The sequence below is a fragment of the Monodon monoceros genome, unplaced genomic scaffold, assembly GCF_005190385.1.
Source record: "Monodon monoceros isolate NGI ecotype Baffin Bay Population unplaced genomic scaffold, NGI_Narwhal_1 Super_Scaffold_16, whole genome shotgun sequence".
NCBI classification, from domain to species: Eukaryota; Metazoa; Chordata; class Mammalia; order Artiodactyla; family Monodontidae; genus Monodon; species Monodon monoceros.
The window spans coordinates 71,399,521-71,419,703 of NW_021703772.1; the positions used below are offsets into that span (position 1 = coordinate 71,399,521).

At 40.5% G+C, this 20,183-nt stretch overlaps 1 protein-coding gene across 5 annotated transcripts in view; it reads left to right on the forward strand.

Annotated features, from left to right (window-relative positions):
* The window catches only part of LOC114896665 (CD302 antigen), a 129,661-nt gene that overhangs the window by 5,054 nt on the left and 104,424 nt on the right, over positions 1 to 20,183 (forward strand). For all 5 annotated transcript variants that reach the window (XR_003793869.1, XM_029224778.1, XM_029224776.1 and 2 more), the window contains exons 2-7: positions 734 to 1,105; positions 6,746 to 6,916; positions 9,584 to 9,748; positions 16,133 to 16,243; positions 17,360 to 17,500; positions 19,959 to 20,153. Coding sequence is in view for 4 of the 5 variants with exons in the window: in XM_029224778.1 (XP_029080611.1) it covers positions 734 to 1,105; positions 6,746 to 6,916; positions 9,584 to 9,748; positions 16,133 to 16,243; positions 17,360 to 17,500; positions 19,959 to 20,153 (1,155 nt within the window). In the remaining variant the exon portion in view is untranslated. The remainder of the gene's footprint in view (positions 1 to 733; positions 1,106 to 6,745; positions 6,917 to 9,583; positions 9,749 to 16,132; positions 16,244 to 17,359; positions 17,501 to 19,958; positions 20,154 to 20,183) is intronic.

The following is a 20,183-nucleotide window of genomic DNA, read 5'->3' on the forward strand; positions in this document are numbered from 1 at the left end:
TCCAGGTGGTCAGTCCCCACATCCCCTCCCCAGGGGCATCCTGTCACCTTCCTGGAGGTTCAACAGTGGAGCTTGTCATAGGTCCCCCAACCGTCAGAACCCAGGCCACCATTTCCTCTCATCCTTTTATCTCACTATTCTACTTCTACCCTATTTCCTCTCAGACACATTAATGTCATATAATAATTTACTCTGCTGTAGTAGCCAAAGTGTAAGCAAGACAGAATTGCAGTCCTGAATAAGCTCAGGATAGTTTTCATTGACTACAGGTCACTTATCTAAAGAAGATGAAAACTAAGGAGCTTCTTCATCTTATTAAATAAGGGGGAGAAATAGTTCACTGAATGGCGATAACAAATGTGCATACTATTCTAAGTGCTTTACATGTATGAGCTCATTTTATCCTCACACCTACCCTATGAAGTACTGTTTTACAAAGGAGGAAGCTGAGACATAGCAGGTAAATAACATCCTGATCACATGGCTGATAAGTAGCAGAGGCAAGCTATAAACCCAGGCAGACTGGCTCCAGAACCCATGCTCTTACACAACACTGAACTGCCTCTCCGGCTCTCACTGTCCTCCGACCTTGTGTAGAACATTACAGTTTATACAGCTTGGAGGGTCTTAACAGTCCAGGGGTGCTCGGACTCTCCTTAGCAAACAGGGGCCAGGGCATATCAACCACATAATTCAGAATCCTGAAATGTCTTTTCTGCCTGTCTTGTCTCAGGTGGTGATTCATTCACCATCGTTAATGAAAACACAGGCAAGTGCATCACGCCACTGAATGACTGGATAGTAGCAAAGGACTGTGATGAAACCAAGGACATGTTGTGGAAGTGGGTGTCCCAGCATCGACTCTTTCATTTGCAATCCCAGAAGTGCCTTGGCCTAGACATTACCAAACCTGTGGATTCCTTGAGAATGTTCAGCTGTGACTCCAATGCCATGCTGTGGTGGAAATGTGAGCACCGCTCTCTGTACGGAGCTGCCCGGTACAGGTTGACTCTGAAGGGTGGACACGCCATAGCAAGTACCAATTCATCTGATGTCTGGAAAAAAGGAGGCTCAGAGGAAAACCTCTGTGCCCAGCCTTACCATGGTGAGTACTGGAGAGGCACTTTGACTCACTTGCTGCTGTATTTGGTGAAAGTGGCCTTGAACATGTACCACTGACCACAAGGAGAGTCATACACTTGTGAGGGGAGTGAGCTGGTGTTTAGTTCCAGACACCGACGTCAGTGCCATTTGCTCCCTTTAACAGGCAAGGCTAGGAGAGGCTAGGTGCCTTGTCAGAGGTCTTGCAGCCATTCTGTGGCACCCTGGGATTCGAAATCTCTCCGATGCCTGAGCATATGTACTTCCTATGACTACATCCTGAACTCCAGAGAAAAGGAAATGTTAGAGTAACAGGAAGTCCTCTACACAGGATAAAAGTCAAATGATCTAGTAAAGTTGAACCTATTCTAAGTTAAAAAAGAAGAAGGAGAAAGGGAAAAAAAGAAATGAATTTTTTCTTGTCTGCAGATTTGGATGTAATGGAAAAACTTTAAGAGTCTTGTGGGCTTTACTTTTATTTTTGGCATGGCTATCACACTTTGATGTTTGTGTTTATGATTTAACATTTTAACAGTGGACTTTTTCCTCACTTGCTTCCAAAAATAAGTATATGAATACAGATCTTCCTCCACTAACAATGGGGTTATGTCCCTATAAACCCATCATAAGTTGAAAATATCATAAGTCAAAAATGCATTTAATACACTTCTAATGAACATCATAGCCTGGCCTACCTTAATTGTGCTCAGAACACTTACATTAGCCTACAGTTGGGAAAAATCATCTACCGCAAAGCTTATTTTAAAATAAAGTGTTGAATATCTCATGTAGTTTATTGAATACTGTACTGAAAGTGAAAAACAGAATGGTGTGTGTCAGTTGTTTACCTTCATGACCGTGTGGCTGACTGGGAGCTGTGGCTGCTGCTGCCCAGCATCATGAGAGAGGATTGTACCATGTACTGATAGCCCAGGGAAAGACCAAATTCAAAGTATGGTTTCCATGGAATGAGTACCGCTTTCACACCATCACAAAGTCGAAAAATCATAAATCAAACCATCGTAAGTCTGAAACTGTCTTTGTTGCCTTTGGGGGAGCTGATCATGAACTTTGTTTTGAGTCTAGAGACTCAGTTATAACAAATTTCTGAGTTTAAAAAGAAAGTAGATTCATTTTTTAAACCTCTAAATGTAAATTACCCAAGCAAATCCTTTTTTCATTATGTTGCTCTAACTTACATCAAATGCTGGTGCATATATATACATATATATATATATATATGTATATATATTTAATTATCTAAGTCTTAACTATTGTCTGTGCTCTTCTTTGTACATTTACATAGCTTTACAGAGATTTTCCTCTTCTCTTAAGCTAAATTTGGCCTCCCATTCTTCTTGTTGTCTGCACAGTTTTTTCTCCTAGGGGAACCTCTTTTTGTTTCCTAGTGAAGATGCAGCAGCTTCTGAGATGTCAGGTTCTGCTGTTACAGGAAATATTAGAGAATCAGAGATGGGATTTTCCTTTTCTTCAGTCCTCAACCCTTAAGTAGTTGAAAAGTCTGCTTCTGCTAGCCACCTTCCTCCTAACCTTAAAGAGCAACTGCTTTCTGGATACCACTTAATGGCAAGCTTAAATTTTGTGCTATAAAAGCCTTTCTGTAACTTGGCAGCTAAGAGAAAACATGGAACCAAACAAATTGCCTTTTGAACTGGATTTGACTTGTTTCCTTGTATTTGTTCAAGGATTAGAAAAGATAATTTTCTTGGCAGGGCTCTTTCTGTCTCCTGCTCCTAATTCTTTTGAGGGACATAGTTGTAATTATAAATTCCCTCAGTCCCCAAAACGCCTTTATTTCAACGTAACTGGTTTTCTTGGTAATCCTATGTGTTTTATTTTATGCATTTATAATATTCTGCTGAGAAGGGGGCTCGTGTGCTTCACATGGCTGCCAAAGTGATCAGTAGCACAGAAAAGATTAAGAACTCACCTAGGGGACTTCCATGGTGGCGCAGTGGTCAAGAATTCGCCTGCCAATGCAGGGGACACGGGTTCGAGCCCTGGTCCAGGAAGATCCCACATGTCGCAGAGCGACTAAGCCTGTGCGCCACAACTACTGAGCCTGCGCTCTAGAGCCCGCGAACCACAACTACTGAGCCCACACACCTAGAGCCAATGAGAACAACAAGAGAAGCCACTGCAATGAGAACCCGTGCACCGCAATGAAGAGTAGCCCCCGCTCGCCACAACTAGAGGAAGCCCGTGCATAGCAACGATGACCCAACACAGACAAAAATATAATTAATTAATTAATTAATTTAAAAACAAACAAAAGGAACCCACCTAGGGTGTCACCCCAGAGAAAGCTTAACAGTGCTCACCAGCAAGAGCCCATAGGCATAGAGTGTTTCTTGACCTTAGCAAACACAGTATTTGGAACACTAAATTTCCAGATAAGAAACTTAAAAATTTCTAAGAAAAGATGCATGTAGTCCTGACTTATCGACATATACCTCGAGTTTTAACATGAACAGAGGCCAGGGCCAAACGTGCCTCTTCTTCATTCCTCTCCAGGTGACTTGTACCATCGAAGTTGCATATGTCAGAAATCTACAAGTCACTCTAGAGTTGCCCTGCTTTCTTCTCCCACCATTCAAATTCAATCAAATATTAAGTCCTGGCAATTCTACTCTTTTAAATTTATGCAGTCCCTTCCTGTTCTTGGGTTGGAGACTGCTGTCTTAAGTTAGGAACTTCCCCTAGGACTGCTCTCTCAGACTCTTCATGTTGGTCCCTGCCCCCTCCTTCCTGTCTAATTGTACAGAATAAGAAAGATAAGATACCTGAGTTCAACAAAATGAAGTTCAAGGTAACCCAGCTTGTTACAGCAAAGCGAAGGCTCAAAACCAGCATTGTGTTCCCCAAATTTAGCTTCTTTTTTTTGGGCCTCTCACTGTTGTGGCCTCTCCCATTGCAGAGCACAGGCTCCGGACGGGCAGGCTCAGCGGCCATGGCTCATGGGCCCAGCCGCTCCGCGGCACGTGGGATCTTCCCAGACTGGGGCACGAAGCCGTGTCCCCTGCATCGGCAGGCGGACTCTCAACCACTGCGCCACCAGGGAAGGCCAAATTTAGCTTCTTTATTTCTCCCTTGGCTTTTGCTGTATAATTTCTTTTTTTTTTACCTCTGATATAAGAACATTTATCTCTCATTGTGTCCTGGGTTACCTCTCTCCCCAACCCCCATCCTGTGTGAGCCATGTTTCTCTCAGAGAAAAATTTTAGCTGTATAAATTTTATGAATAAATTGCTCTTGACTAGCATCCAGGTATGCATTTATATCATTAAGATATCTTGACCTCACTAGCAGTCTTCAAGTTTTGAATGTTTGGTGAATCATGCAGAGGAAGTAGACTTAGTGGAGGGGTGGCTCTAGAAGTGTCTAAAGTCTGAGCAACTCAGAAGCCTGCCGAGCTCTCTAAACATTGAAACTATTTTGTCTTGTGCTACCAAAGAGTTTAATGTTAGTTTTCCAGGACTTCCCTGGCAGTCCAGTGGTTAAGACTCTGTGCTCCCAATGCAGGGGGCATGGGTTCAATCCCTGGTCGGGGAACTAGATCCCGCATGCAGCGCCATGCGGCCAGAAAAAAAAAAAAGTTAGTTTTCCATGTAAGCATCTCATCTCACACATTTGTGCCTATCGTAGAATAAGCTGCTGTTTTAAGGCTGCCATCACCATAAATTCATACATTCAGAGAAGATTCTTCTCAAGAAAGCCTGTGTCTCTGGGGAGACGCTTGGGACTTAAGAGGTCCAGTAGCATCGAACAATGTGCAAGAATAAAACTAACACAGTATTGTGAAGCAGTTATACTCCAATAAAGATCTATTAAAAAAAGAACCCTTAGTGAGTAGTTAGCATAATTTAGCTGCTGCTCTTGTGGTGGTTGTTCCATGTTATCATTCTTCAAAGCATATTGTGAACAGGAGAGCGTTTTAATTGAAGCCCAGCTTTGAGCTATGACACTAACTTGGAACCTGAGAAAGCAGCCATTGATGTCACAAGTTGTCCTTATATGTCAAGGACTCTAATCAGAGAGTCAGTTCTCATCCCTGGCACAGCTGAATGACTGAATGTTTCACTTAACTTTGCAAAAATGGGGATTTCACAAACAAGTGTAATACTTGCCCTACTGATCTTGTGGGCTTATGGGAAAGAACAAGTGAAAGTACTTTGTATTACAGAAACACAGGGTTTTACAAAAAAACCCTGATGGTTCTACAAATGATAGTCATTGTGCTCAGGGACTCTCCTTTTAAGTGCTGTAATTTGGGAAGAGAAATCGGTCATGAGCTATTGGGAGTTTTGGTATGGTTAAAAATAAAACATGCTAATAAGCAGAATCCTTATAAAATATAAGGTCAAATTACTCTTTAACAAAAGTACACTGTTCAAAACCATTTATATGTCAGAGGAAAACCCAATGTTCCTTAAAAGATTGTTTGCAAGTAAAAGCATCTAGATTACTCTTCCTTTTGCTGTACTGCTGCTTAATACATTCTAAACTGTCAAATTAAGTCTCACACTTAAGTTAAATGAACATTTGAGAATAATAAAGGATATGGAATCAAATTCTACCTTAAGCACACTTTCAAGCAAACCTATGAGACATTTTGAGGGACCCTAATAGCCTGGTAACTGATGCTAAGATCTGATTACTATGCTTTACCTAATAGTCATTATTTGATCTGGTAACGACCACGGTTTTAAACAAATTAAGGCTATGGAAAAAAGTGAGCGAGATAGTCACAGGGTTAGCTGTTCTATAAGACACCTCTCCAAAAGAACTGTTATCAACATAAGTATTTAGCACTTCCTCCAGCATTTCCAGACATATTTGAGGTTAGAATAATTTTTCAGTTCCTCTCTGTGTACCAGAGGAAATTGTTAAAAGGAAAAGCTAGTTCTGCTACCTTGCTGGTCACCAGCTGGTTCCATGACTGCCTAGCTGAAGCTGGTTCTTCTTTCAGAACCTGAATTACCATGTCCTGCCCTCTCCAAGAGACTGCTGAGAGACTCAGCAGCCCTTCGTCCTCCTTCCTCAAAATGCACAGCCTCAGCTCTACTACCAGACTGTAAACAACAGGGCTATTTGTGCATCTCTCTAACTGCACAGTTAGTTTCAAAGTCCACAACCAGCCTCAGTGATTCCAAGGTATTTTTCTAGCCTCACTCTTACTAGAGAAAATAGAGTGTAAGTTTAATCTCAAGCGGGGCACCCCCTCTGGTGAAGTACTCTGCTACCCGCAGTAGTCAGTTGATCCTTACTTGGTAAAGCTGGAACCTTTTAGCTCTTCATCACATCACAGTTAATGAAGCTTTACATGGATCATCTCAGAATCTCATGAACAACCCTATGAGTCCCATATCATTATTCCTAATTTGCAAATGCAGAAACTGAGACTGATAGAGGTTGGCAAGCTTGCCCACAGACGCACAGATGATCAGTGGGGGAGCCAGCACCCATGCTCTGAATCTCCACACCGTGCAGCCTACCCAGATACTATATTCTCATACATGTGAAAACATAATCTTTCTTTCACAACAGTTTTAGAAATTAGTTAACTAAAGCTGATTATCCCGTTTTTAACTCTTCTTTCCTCTACTTTCTCCCCAACCCACAGAGATCTATACTAGAGATGGGAACTCCTATGGGAGACCTTGTGAATTTCCATTCTTAGTTAATGGGACCTGGCACCATGAGTGCATTCATGATGGAGATCACAGTGGGCCATGGTGTGCAACCACCTTAAATTATGAATATGATCAAAAGTGGGGCATCTGCTTACAACCAGGTATGTATGGGCTGGTAAACTTCATATGTGGAAGGGAAAGGATACCATTCCTATGAGGCAAAAGGGAGAAGGAAGGGTCCATCGTGACTCAAAAATGACGAAAACAAATATCCTAGAGGAGGGGTATATATTTGAGGAAAGAGAGAGAAGTCGTGTGTAGCTAAGAACTTACTTTCAGAAGTAGGCCAGGAAGAAAACCAAGACAGGATGCTGTGATGGAAGACAAAGGATGAGGAAGTGTTCTATACCCCCAGATACCTTAGGAAGGGGAAATGGACCAGGCAGGAGCAGTCAGGAAATTGCTGTTGGCCTTTAATAGAGCAGTTTCCAAAAAACTAGTGTTCAAAGAAGATGGGTGATAGTGGACCGAGGAAGCTTCTTTTCAGATGATGGAGACTTAAGTATGTTTATTGCCTGAGTAAAGAGCAGCGAACAAGAGACAGATATCCCTATCCCTCTCAAAATTGGTGACGTTGTTCCTTTTGCTGTACCTGTACGTTGGTCAAAGCATTTTTTCTAGTTGCTTCTTACTTGAAGCAAACTCTTCAGGGTGTGCTAAAATATTCATTGTTCTTCAGAAAGAGAGACCAACGCAGCAGCTGCGTCACTATCCGGTATATAACCGAGACATATTTTCTCGATAATCTGGTGAGAATTACAGGGGATCATGGTACCTGACATGTGATGGGTGCCTAAGAAATATTTTTTAATGGGCAATAAGTTAAAAGAATCTACAGTAAATAGAAAGGAAAAAGCTCCAGGCCTAAGTAGTAATAGTTATTACTTAAAGTAGTAATAGTTATTACTTGGCACTGCCGAGTGTCAGGTACTATTCTAAGCATTCAGCCTTTCTTAACTCATTTAATCCTCACACAGTTCTATAAAGTAGGTACCATTATTTATCACCATTTTACAGATGAGCAACGTGAGGCACAGGGGAGTTAATTCATTTGCCTAAGGTCACATAGCTAATAAATTTCAGAGCTAGGATTCAAACCCAGGATATGTGGCTCTGAAGTTCTTGCCTCAAATAACTGTACTATCCTGCCTTATTCAGTAGTCAATCTGGTGGTATTAGTAATACCACCACCAGAGCTCAGCTCTCCTTAAGGGAAGCTGAGCTTCAAACTGCAGAGTCCTAAGCAACCTGAAGAAATTATATTGAGCCAATGGTTCTCAAACTTCAGGTTGCAACAGAATCACTTGGAGAGTTTGTTAAAATACAGATTTCTGGGGCCTTGGTTGATGAAATAGCCTGTCTGGGTCAGACCATATTTGTGTGGAGCCGGGTGGAGATCCCAGGATTCCTGACCCTTATTCCCCTGTGTATTTATCCCATTCTACCTTGCTACCTTGACTGACATGTGTCTTGGTGCCTTTAGCCTACTTTGGATGGAAGGGGGGATTGTCAGTGCATTCATGTGACTCCCTTTCTACAGAAGAAGCAAGATTGTGAGTTTCTCAAACCTGAGAACTGCCAAACCATGGAGACTGTATTTTATAGCAAACACACTGCCCTCCTGCTGAAAGTTTCCAGATTTACAAGTGTTGGCCTTAGTGGTAACAAAGAACCTTTAGGCAATGCACTTGCAAATCCACCTATTTTGTTTTTACCAAATATCAGAACAACCTCTGTTGTTATTTAGGACATTCAGAAGTGGCTGAAGAAGCAGTGTATGCCATTCAGAAGATCAACAACACCAGACCTAGACAACAGTACTCTGGTTATAGCTTTGCCACAAACACCCCTATATCTTTGTTCCTATCTGTGAAATGAAGACATGACACAAAATGATCTCTAAGGGGCCTTCCAGCTTGAGAGTCCATAAGTTTGACTGGTTATGGGAGACCCTTTGGAAAAACCCAAGTGAAACCTGGGATACGCTTGACATAAGTTATGTTGGTTTTTTCCTCTTGTTGGGAGCACATAGGAGGCTGTGAGTATATTTTTGAGCTAGTTGTATCAAGACCTACAAATCTTGTCCCAGAGAGAGCTTGAAGGTTCTTCATCTGAAATTGTACATGCTTTTTAGATATTTGTTAAAGAAAATGATGTTCACATGCGTATCTGTATGTTTATAAACACATATATGCACATATATATGTACATATAGATATACAATGCATGTATAATGTTAGTTATATAATATTTGTCATATATTAAATCATCTATTAAAATATTAAGGCGAAAATGGACTGAGTTTCCCAAATAAGGTATCACTAGGCTTTAAATCTTGGGTACTTAAGCAGCATGTCTAAACACACACACATGCATATCCAGTGGTTTCGCTGCAGGCCATGAGCAAACCCCTCTGCAGTCTGCCACCACCTTTAAGTGAGCTCAGGGGTTGAGCACAGTTGAAGACTCCTACTTTTAGGCAGAGGGTAGGCATGGGCTAAAACATGGCATTGTAATTGATGGGGGTAAAGGGAGGGTAGAAGATAGGAGAGTGGAAGCTTTAGCCAGCCTAAGTCATTTCCTGTCCTATGACTTCAGTTTTTTTGTGTAACCAAAGAATCAAAATGTTGTCCAGTAGAACAATAACAGCCTCCATTTTAGCATATCCTAAGAGTATGCAAATTGAATGGCAGTATTTGTAAGCATTCTAAGTAATAGACAACATTGTGCCCTTACTTTATGATCACTAACGTATCTTTTTATCAAAGAAAATGGCTGTGAAGATTATTGGGAAAAGAAAGAGGAGATGGGAAGTTGCTACCAGTTTAACACTCAGGCAACTCTTTCTTGGAAAAAAGCTTATGTTTCATGTCAGAATCAAGGAGCTGACTTACTGAGCATCAACAGTGCTGCTGAGTTAACTTATCTTACAGGTAGGTTTAAGTTGCGTGTGGTAGAGCAAATTGCTGCGATTGTAAAGGTGCTGTCTGCCTTCTGTTTTCATATCTAGGTATGTTGTTTTCTGCATATATTTATCTTTTCTTGGAATTTAAACTTCAACACCAAAGCCCACAAGTAAAAAATACTGAATATAATCCTATTCTGTCTATTGAAAAATGCATCTCATGATAGAGACCAAGAGAGGTTAATATTCAGAAAACGAGGTGAGGTAGCAAGATTAAACTGCTACCTGAAGCCTAGGTGAAAGGATTTGAAGAAAGGTAAGCATTAAACTCTTTGAACATTGAACGGTAGAGAACTTGAGGAAGGTGGAGAAGGTGGCTGAGTCAGAGTAGATCACCTCAGTAAAAAATCTTCACACTTGAATAAATGAGTTCAGTTCCACATCCGTAGATTCAACCAATCATAGATTGTATAGTTCTGTAGTATGTATTTAGTGAAAAAATCTGCATATAAGTGGACCTGCATAGTTCAAACCCATATTGTTCAGGGGTCAACTATAATTTAATCATCATTACAACACCATAAGACAAGTATTTTTATCCCCACTTACAGATTAGGGATTGATGTTTAGAAATAATATACCCAACATCTCAGAGCTATGAAGTACCAGAATTGGGATTTGAATATCCACATGTATAACTCCAGAGCCCTTGCTTTTTTACTATAGTACTTACTCTTCTTACATATCTTTTTTTTCTTTCTTTTCATCATTAAAAGTCTACTGGACTTTTACATTCCCACCAACAGTGTAAGAGGGTTCCCATTTCTCCACATCCTCTCCAGCATTTTTCATTTCTTGCCCTTTTGACAACAGCCATTCTAACAGGCATGAGGTGATGTCTCATTGTGGTTTTGATTTGAGTTTCCCTAATAACTAGCCATGTAGAACATCTTTTAATATGTATGTTGGCCATCTGTATGTCGTCTTTGGAAAAATGTCAATTCAGATCGTCCGCCCATTTTTCAATTGGGTTGTTTGTTTTTTGTTGTTGAAATGTATTATGAGTTCTTTGTATATTTTTAATATTAACTGCTTATAGGATAAATGACATGCAAATATTTTCTCCCATTTGGTAGATTGTCTTTTTGTTTTGTTGATAGTTTCCTTTGCTGTGCAGAAGCTTTCAGTTTTATACAGGCCAGTTTATTTACTTTTGCTTTTGTTTCTCTTGCCTAAGGAAACATATCCAGAAACATTGCTAACACGGGTGTCAAAGAACATACTGCCTATGTTTTCTTTTAGGAGTTTTATGGTTTCAGGTCTTACATTCAAGTCTTCAATCCATTTTGAGTTGATTTTTTTTGTGTGGTACAAGATAGTGGTCTAGTTTCATTCTTTTGTACGTGGCTGTCCAGTTTTCCCAATACCATTTATTGAAGAGACTGTCCTTCCTCCATTGTATGTTCTTTGCCCCTTTGTTTTAAATCAGTTGTCCATATATTCATGGCTTTATTTCTGGGCTCTCAATTCTGTTCTTTTGATCTATACGTCTGTTTTTCCTGCCAATACTCTACTGTTTTAATTACTATAGCTTTGTGGTAAAATTTGAAATCAGAGAGTGGCTACCTCCAGCTTTGTTCTTCTTTCTCAGGATTGCTTTGGTTATTTGGGGTCTTTTGTGCCTCCAGGTAAATCTTGTTTATATAAAATTTTGTTCTTTTCCTGTGAAAAACGTCATGGGGAGAACTTGAGAGTATTGTGTTAAGTGAAATTAGTCAGACGGATAAAGACAAATACTGTACGGTTCCACTCATGTGAAATATTTAAATAAAGAAATGAACAACCCAAACCAAACAAAAACAAACACGTAGATACTGAGAACAGAGCAATGGTTATCAGAGGGAAGCAGGGAGAGAAGTGGGTGAAATGGGTAAAAGGGGTCAACTGTATAGTGATGGATGGAAACTAAAGTTTGGTGGTGAGCACGCTGTAGTGTATACACAAGTTGAAATATAATGTTGCGCACATGAAACTTCTGTAATGTTATAAACCTGTGTAACCTCAAAAAAAAGTCTGCTGGTCTTTTGTCATGCTTTTTGGCTTAAGCTTTATTCAGACCTCTTTCTTATAGTTTTAACCATTTCCTGTGTTGTTCGGGACTTAAATAATCAGACGTCTTGAATAGAAATCTGTCAAAGAAGCATAATGGGCTAGTGTTTGGCAATGGAATTCTATTCCAGACCCCGCTGAAACCTTACAAAAAATATTGTTGAGAGTAGACAGGGCCAATAAATTTAAGTCTCCCAAAATACTGACATTTGGAAACTGATAGCTTCAATGAAGGAAAAAGGTGTCAAAGTGTGACTATCAACACCATACGAAACAATCTAATGATGCATTTAGAGGAATAAATGTTGCAGGGTTCCTTTATGCATCAGTTTTCTTTAATAACACATAAAAGTGAGATAATGTGTTAAAGGACCCAGTTTTCCCCTATCCCTGGCCAGGCACTCCCCACAGTTTTTGCATATCACTAATTTTAGAGGTACAGCCCTTTCTAGTGATCCAAGCTTCTCTTTCACTGTGAGTGCTCTTTAGGGATATCAGTATGCCTAATTATGATTGCTGGTTTCCTAAGGCCTAAGAAAGCTGTACTTTAACATCTGGAACATTTCTTGAAGTCCCTATTAATATTGTGTCCCTTCCCTGAAAACTACCATGTTAAACAGTGGGCTAGGAACAGTGAGGCCCACAAAAGTGAATCAGAGATTTTGTGATCAAAGTGCTTGATCTAGTCAGGGAAGTAAGAGTTGTACCTACGCAGAGGACAGTGGAGAATGTTATTCCCAAAGGACCTCAGGGTTTCGCAGCTAGTGGTTAGGTGGGACTAGGGAATTTGCTGACAGAAATACAGCAGAATCAGCTCTCTTGATGATAAATCCCATGCAGTCTAAAAGAACTTTCTTTCTCTTTTGTGCCTGCCCTGCACCTAATTAGTTTGTTTCGATTTTGTTTTACTAATACAGGGACCTACGGTGGGGGATTTGGTTTCCTCAGCCTCGCTGGATTCTGTTTGAGAGTCTAATTTCCTATGGCTCTGGCCTTCCCAGGGACCTGTAACCACAGATTCAACCCCAGAGCTCAAGGGAGGACTGGGAGTCCCCAGAGCAGGAACAACACATTTCAATTCTTTCTAATTTATCTCTGGCCTCAGGGGCTGCTCACTTTGAACTACCTTGATAGTGACCCAAGGCTAGAACACTCCTAGGTCAGGGCTCCTGCTGGCTGTGGCCTTTCTGATGTTCATCCCAGATGCATGACCATTATCAGGCCCTGCAGTCTCTCATTGTGGGAAGAGGAATAGAAATATAGGGTCATGTCGGAATAGGGGTGTTGGGAACAGTCAAGAGTATCTAGCTCATTGGACTCGTCCATTTGATTAGATATAGGAACTTACGCTAGCAGTCATCTGATTCTTGATGGCAAAGATGGGCATTGATAGAGTCTCAAATTGGTCAGCGCCCTGCCAAACAATCTAATGATGCATTTGGAGGAATGCATCATAGCTTTCCTTGCCTGGACTCTATGAAGGAAAAAATCCGGCTCCAAATTGTCCAGGCCATATAAGAAATCCCTGCCCTTTGCATTTGCCCAACCAGGGCCCTTAAAATTTATCACACCCACCTGGCACGAGACACATAAAGAGCAGTCACAATTTTAAAATCTTATGATTCTAGTGAAGAATAAGTCATCATCAATACAGATCACAAATAGAACATTGTGATGAAGTAAACAAGAGCCTGACACCCTCCAAACATCATTTCGTTCCGTTGTAAATGTGTACTTGTCATGTGCAGGTGAACAATAGGATTATTCATAGGAAGCAGTAGGATTATTCAGACTTCCTGCTGGGGGATATCTGGAAAGTCTTTATGGAAAAGAGGACATTGAACTTGGGATAGATGGGAAGGATTGGTCCTCTATAGTATCCCTGGTTGGATTGGTCCTCTATAGTATCCCTGGTTAGAGATGAATGAAAGGAATTCCGAATGTCAGGGTATGGTTGAGTCTGGAGTACCATCAATATGTCATAGTTCCCAGGACTTCTTTAGGAATGCTGGAAAATCAATCACATTTACTAATGAAGAAAGATTTAGATTAGAGTAATTCCTCAAGGTCTTGCTATGCCAGTGCTGGCAGCCTTTGCTTATGCTAACAAGGTGAAAGAGAAGGATAAATCCAGAGTTCCCTTCAGCATTCTCCTCAAGCCATCTACCCAAACATCCACCTTCTCCTTCCTTAGTAGAGAGAGTATCCTTGTCATCTATCTCCTTGAGAAAAGTGAGGTGAACCCTTAGTTTGTCACCCTCACACTTACAAATTTATCTATACTGTTATTTCTCCAGCTCGTTCAAGGTTAACTACTTCCCCCAAGCTCATTGTATCCACATCAACTGTTTCTTCTATCTCTTATACTTCTATCGACACTCTATTAACTCTTCCCCAGTAGGCTATAAACTTGTTTAAACTTCTACCATTAAAAATGTTTTCCCTAGACCCTGAAGCCCTGCCTCTATCTTTCACAGTGAAGCTCCTGGAAAGCACAGTGTATCCTTAAAATTCACTTTTTTTTTTGCGGTACGCGGGCCTCTCGCTGTTTTGGCCTCTCCCGCTGCGGAGCACAGGCTCCGGACGCGCTGGCTCAGCAGCCATGGCTCACGGGCCCAGCCGCTCCACGGCACGTGGGATCTTCCCGGACCGGGGCACGAACCCGTGTCCCCTGCATCGGCAGGCGGACTCTCAACCACTGCGCCACCAGGGAAGCCCCTACAATTCACTTTTAACCTCACATTTATTCCTCACTGGAGTGATAATTGGGCCTCTGTCCTACCACCCTCTTCCCAGACTCCTGCCCATCCCTTGGATGTTGGTGTCCAGGTTACTGCTCTTGGCCGCTTTTGTCTTTGCTGGTGCTATTTCTGCTTTACCCAGGGATTCTCCTCCACTCCCAGGTGTCAGTTACGGTGAAGTTACTTGTTTTAGGCATTTGGGTTCTAAAGTGTGAAAGTAAGGCAAAAATTACATAGAGTCAAAATTACCCTCAAAGAGCCCTTAAAGTATGGATATGGTTCTCTGCATGCAAATCACACAGATATATCTGGTATGTATGATGGAACAAAATCCATACTTTAAGATTTATTTATATTTATATAATATATATATATTATGTAATATAGAATTGTATTTTATATTTATATATAGAGATATATGAATTATATATATAATACTATAATATATCATACAGAATTCTCTGGGAGGAATTGAGAAACTGTTATCATGTGTTTTATTGCTGGGAATATTTCAACAAACTTATAGAGATTCCAACCTGTTAGCTCTTCCTGTTTGTCGACATCATCCTTGTCTTCTGTAGACCATTTCATTAGTTGCTTTATCTCGTCTACCTGGCCTTTAGTATCTTCAAATTCTTTGTGATGTCGATAAAGTCTTACCAGGTTCTTGAATAATGGTGTTGACTTCCTTGACAGTGGTGTGAAAATCCTTACAATTGTTCGCACATTCTTTTTTTAATACACATGGCCCCATACAACAAGCATGACTGCATCCATTGCTTGTGAGCATGTGCACATTGAGTGGCATATCAGCACTTAGCTTCTCTATTTAAAGTATTTCTGCTTCTCTTTTTCTTTTATGCTAATGTCATCTAGTTGTCAAATAATAAATTTGAATGATGCATCTCAACTGTAACATGAGTGTTTGCGTGTGTTTGTGTGTGTGTGTGTGTGTGTGTCCCATTCTGTATCTCCAGCCTTAATGTCTCCTCTGGACTCTAGAGTTGTATATCCCTTGCCTAGCTCAGTACATATTTCTGAAACAGTACTGGTTACACGTCACCATTTGGGGATCCATATCTGTGTCCTACTAGATTGAAATTGTCATGAGGGCAGGACTTTATCATTTTGGTTTTTATGTCCTTAGTACCTGGCAAATGATATGTGCTTAACAAATTTAAACTGTCAGTCTGGAATATAATCAGACCTTCAAAACTTAGATATGTATTGGAAACTACTTTTTCTATATCAGTACAAGAGGGTTAAAAATAGATAGTGAAACAGCTACTCTGAGAAAATTCTGTTCTTACTAGAAGAAAGGGAATTGGACAAGCTAATGGGAAAGCAGCATTGAATTAACTTAGCGGCCTTTGGGTTTCTCAGTAGACTGCGGTTTTGTTGCCTCTCAGCATCACCTGCCTTTGTTGGATAGACAGCCACCTACAGGGTTCCTGCCTCATAATCAAGGCCTTCAGATATTTTTGCTATTAGTAAAAACTTAAGTCTGACTTAGATAATAACAGGTAATTTTGTCACTTTTTAAAAATGTGTAATTCTTACAGAAAAAGAAGGCATTCCAAGAATTTTCTGGATTGGTTTAAATCAGCTGTACTCTGCTAGAGGCTGGGAATGGTCAGACCACAAGCCATTAAACTTTCTCAACTGGGACCCAGGTAATTGCTCCCTCTTCCGCTTACTATGCACAGAGCACAAGCTTCAAAAAAAATAAGAGCTTCCCATCCCCTGAGAGCTTGTACAAATTTCAAACCTTGACAACTCTTATTATGGTTACCTCTCAGAAGAATATTTTTTCCTACACCCTTGTGATACCATTATAGGCAAGTTGACCCCCAGCATGGGCAACTGAGCATTTGTCCCTAATCTTTAGAGTGACCCTGCATTTTTAGATAGGAGCAGAATGAGCCCCACTACGTGGCCCAGGAACCATTCTGTGTCCCTAAGAGGACTTGACGTGTCCATGACTGACCCATGTTGTGTTTCATCTGCAGCTTAACTCTGATATGGAAATAGTTCCTCAAACTCTTGGTGTCTTCCACTGCAGCACCCAAGTACTGACAACATAATGGTTATATTTTAATACACAAAAAAAGACCTTAAAGAAAATTTTATACTAAATAAACAAACCCTAACTCACTAACTAGCCAAAATGCCTTTTTTCCCCCTGGAAAGAAGGTTTAGATACCTTTTTAAAAAATAAAACCATAGGCTTCTAACAAATGTAGAATGTAAAAGTTAACACTAACTTAAGTACCAAAATATTCTGCATACATATAAGAAAAACAAGCACAAGAAGATACCAATACATGGGGCATTTTAGTTAATGGAATTTTATAAGTAGTAAATAAATTTTCTATTATCTCAGTAAATAAAATCTTTAAAGAGAATTTAATCTTAAAGCCTTAAAGGCATGGCAGAATCATAAATCGGTATTTTTATTGTGTAGGGTAGCAAATTAAGAGCTCCTGACCACAAGATACGACATGCAAGTTGGTTTGGGGCAGAGGTTTCGTTTTTGGTTTGGTTTTTTAAATTAACTACAACAGATCAGAGTATTCCTTCCCCCCCCCGCCCCCGCCATATCCTGTATTTAAGAAGACATAGGTAAGCACATGATTGTCCATTGCAGCTTAAACATTTCAATTTAGTTGAAAGTTTTAACTATTTTATGAGTTAAAAGCAGAAAATTAGGAATACAAGTTATTTTTTCTAACCACCACCCTTGCCCCCAACCTTCTTCTTTTAACTCTTTGAAAATCCTGCTGTTCAAGATGTGCCGAGTGCACCTGTAATTGGCAGATCAAGCTGTGCGAGAATGGATGCCGACTCGGGTCTGTGGCAGAGTTTTTCCTGTGAGGCTCAACTGCCCTACGTCTGCAAGAAACTGTTAAATAACACAGTGGAGTTGACAGGTACCTTTCTCACTTCCTCCAACAGAGGTCCCACAATTACAGTTTTGTGAAGTCAAGTGAATCCAGCTCAGATACCTGTTTTCCCCTTTCCTTCACCTGATACTGCCAGTGCAGGGGAGTATTTGGTTTTGAACCTGTGGTTAGATATTATCAACTCCACATGAGTAAAGCTTTGGTTTGGTGTATGCCCATGAGAAGGCAGAGATATTCTAGATAGGAAATATATTTCTGTTCACAGGTGGCTCTTCTTTCTCTAGAGCAGAGTGGTTCCCCAGACCAAGAGCATCAGCTTCACCTGTACCTGTAAGAAATGCAAATTTTTCAGGACCTACCCCAGATTTACTGAACCAGGAACTCTGTGGGTGGGAACCAGCAATCTGTGTTTTAAAAAGCCTTCCACGTGATTCTGATACACACTCAAGTTTGAGGGCCACTGCTTTAAGGCCAGGTCTTACATATTACCTGCCTCCGTGGGAAGTAAAAAATGATGGACACGGGAATGTTCCCACCCCCTTCCCCACAATGCCCACCCCTTCTTTGCCCACCTCTCTCTCCTTCTTTGCCAGACTAGTTCTTTGTGTTGCTAAGTCAGGTAGAAAGGAGGGGTGCAGATGGACAAAATATGTACACAGAGGGGGTTTTTTCCAGGGAGTTCGGGGATAAGAGAAACACAGGACAGCTGCAACTTCTGAGCTGCAGAAAAGTTTAAAAGTTTGAAAGAGAAGTCTTTGAAAGAATGGAGAAGAGAAATGCCCTACTGTCTTTCACAGCGCCCACTGTATACCTGGTGTTTGATTAAATCCTCACTGAATAAGAAAAACTAATACTTAAAACTGGGAGGAGAAGAGGAGGTTTTAAAATGTCTTGCTTTAAGGAATGTTGGGGGAAGAGAATAAAGCATAAAATTTCTTATCATCCAAATAGGAGCATAAAGCTATATTTTAAGTTCAAAAAAAATAGGGGAAAATGAACATTTATCTTCCAAGTTGATTCAAACCAAATTTAGTCCATACGATAAAAGGCATAGCAGAAAAAACAGCACAAATGAAAATAAACCAGGATGACTAGTGATAGATCAAATAAATATCCTGTAGTATCAATTGTTAAGTAAATCAAGATGCTTCCACATGATTGAACAGTATGCATTTATTAAAATAACTGTGCCAGCAGGAAAATACAAAAAGCAGAACAAGGGGCTTCCCTGGTGGCGCAGTGGTTGAGAGTCCGCCTGCCGATGCAGGGGACACGGGTTCGTGCCCGGTCCGGGAAGATCCCACATGCTGCGGAGCGGCTGGGCCCGTGAGCCATGGCCGCTGAGCCTGCGCGTCCGGAGCCTGTGCTCCGCAACGGGAGAGGCCACAGCAGTGAGGCCCGCGTATCGCAAAAAAAAAAAAAAAAAAAAAGGCAGAACAAAATCATATGCCTACCTATCATTTTAATCTTGTAAAACTATGTATTCATAGAGACAAAGACTAGAATATGAAAATAATTATTTCAAGTTCAATTATGGGTGTTTTTCCCTCTGTTCTTTTATTATAATTGTAAAATATCATCATAATAAGTGCTATTTCAGAACCTTAAAGCTAATTGAGTTATTCTACAAGTGTGAGAAGCTGAACCTGAATTTTATCGTTTAGTAAAAATCAAACTGTCCATATTTTTAAGATGCTATGTTTTCTCATAACAAACATTCCAAGTGGTCCGAATCCATGAAGCCTGAAAAGCCAAACTGTTTTCTAGTTCTTTTAAGAGGGGTAGGTAGAAGTATTTTGTATGGTTTATACCTTGCTCTTTTTCTCTAATCTTTCTTGACCATCACTTGAGTGAGTTTTATTATAGTCAAAACAAAGAGTCCCTCATTCCACGGACTGTAGGACTAGCAGAGGGGAGGAAAGAAGAGGTCCAGAGATGCCCTTTTCCTCCAGTGATGCCATTTCTTGGGTGTGAAGTGAATAAATGTTTTATTATGTTCCTTAAATATCTGCCTGCTCTCTGTTCAACAGTGAGCATTAATGCACATTCCTTTGCTGAGCTGACCATACATGAAAAGGAGGCTCAACTTCATAATCTCTCAAAGTCAGAGACTGGAGGGGAACCTCACAAATCCCATACCCAGGAAGAGATTTGTCAACAACTGGCTTACCCCACACTTTTCTTCTGTCTACTAGGAGTAAGGGCAATCCCTCTTTAAATAGTCTGTGGCCAGCCATTTGGCACATCTGTATCACTTTAAAGTCACATTATTATCTGAATCCCTGCAGTCACTCTTATGATGTTATGTATACATTAGGCACCACAAAAATTCATGTCACTGTACCATCTGACATCACATTCTCCAGTTTTCCAGAAGCCTTATGATTCAAGAAAGAAGAATTTGCAATTCAATATTCAAGAATTTAAATACTGATTCAAAATAGATGTGTCTTTACTGGAATATAAATAGCTTCTTTTCCTCCAGATGTTTGGACATACTCAGATACCCGCTGTGATGCAGCAGACTGGCTGCCAAATAATGGATTTTGCTATCTGCTGGTAAATGAAAGTGATTCCTGGGATAAGGCTCATATGAAATGCAAAACCTTCAGCAGTGACCTCATCAGCATTCATTCTTTAGCAGATGTGGAGCTGATTGTCACAAAACTCCATAATGGGGGTAAGTTTTTAAGATATCCTCTTTGAGAGG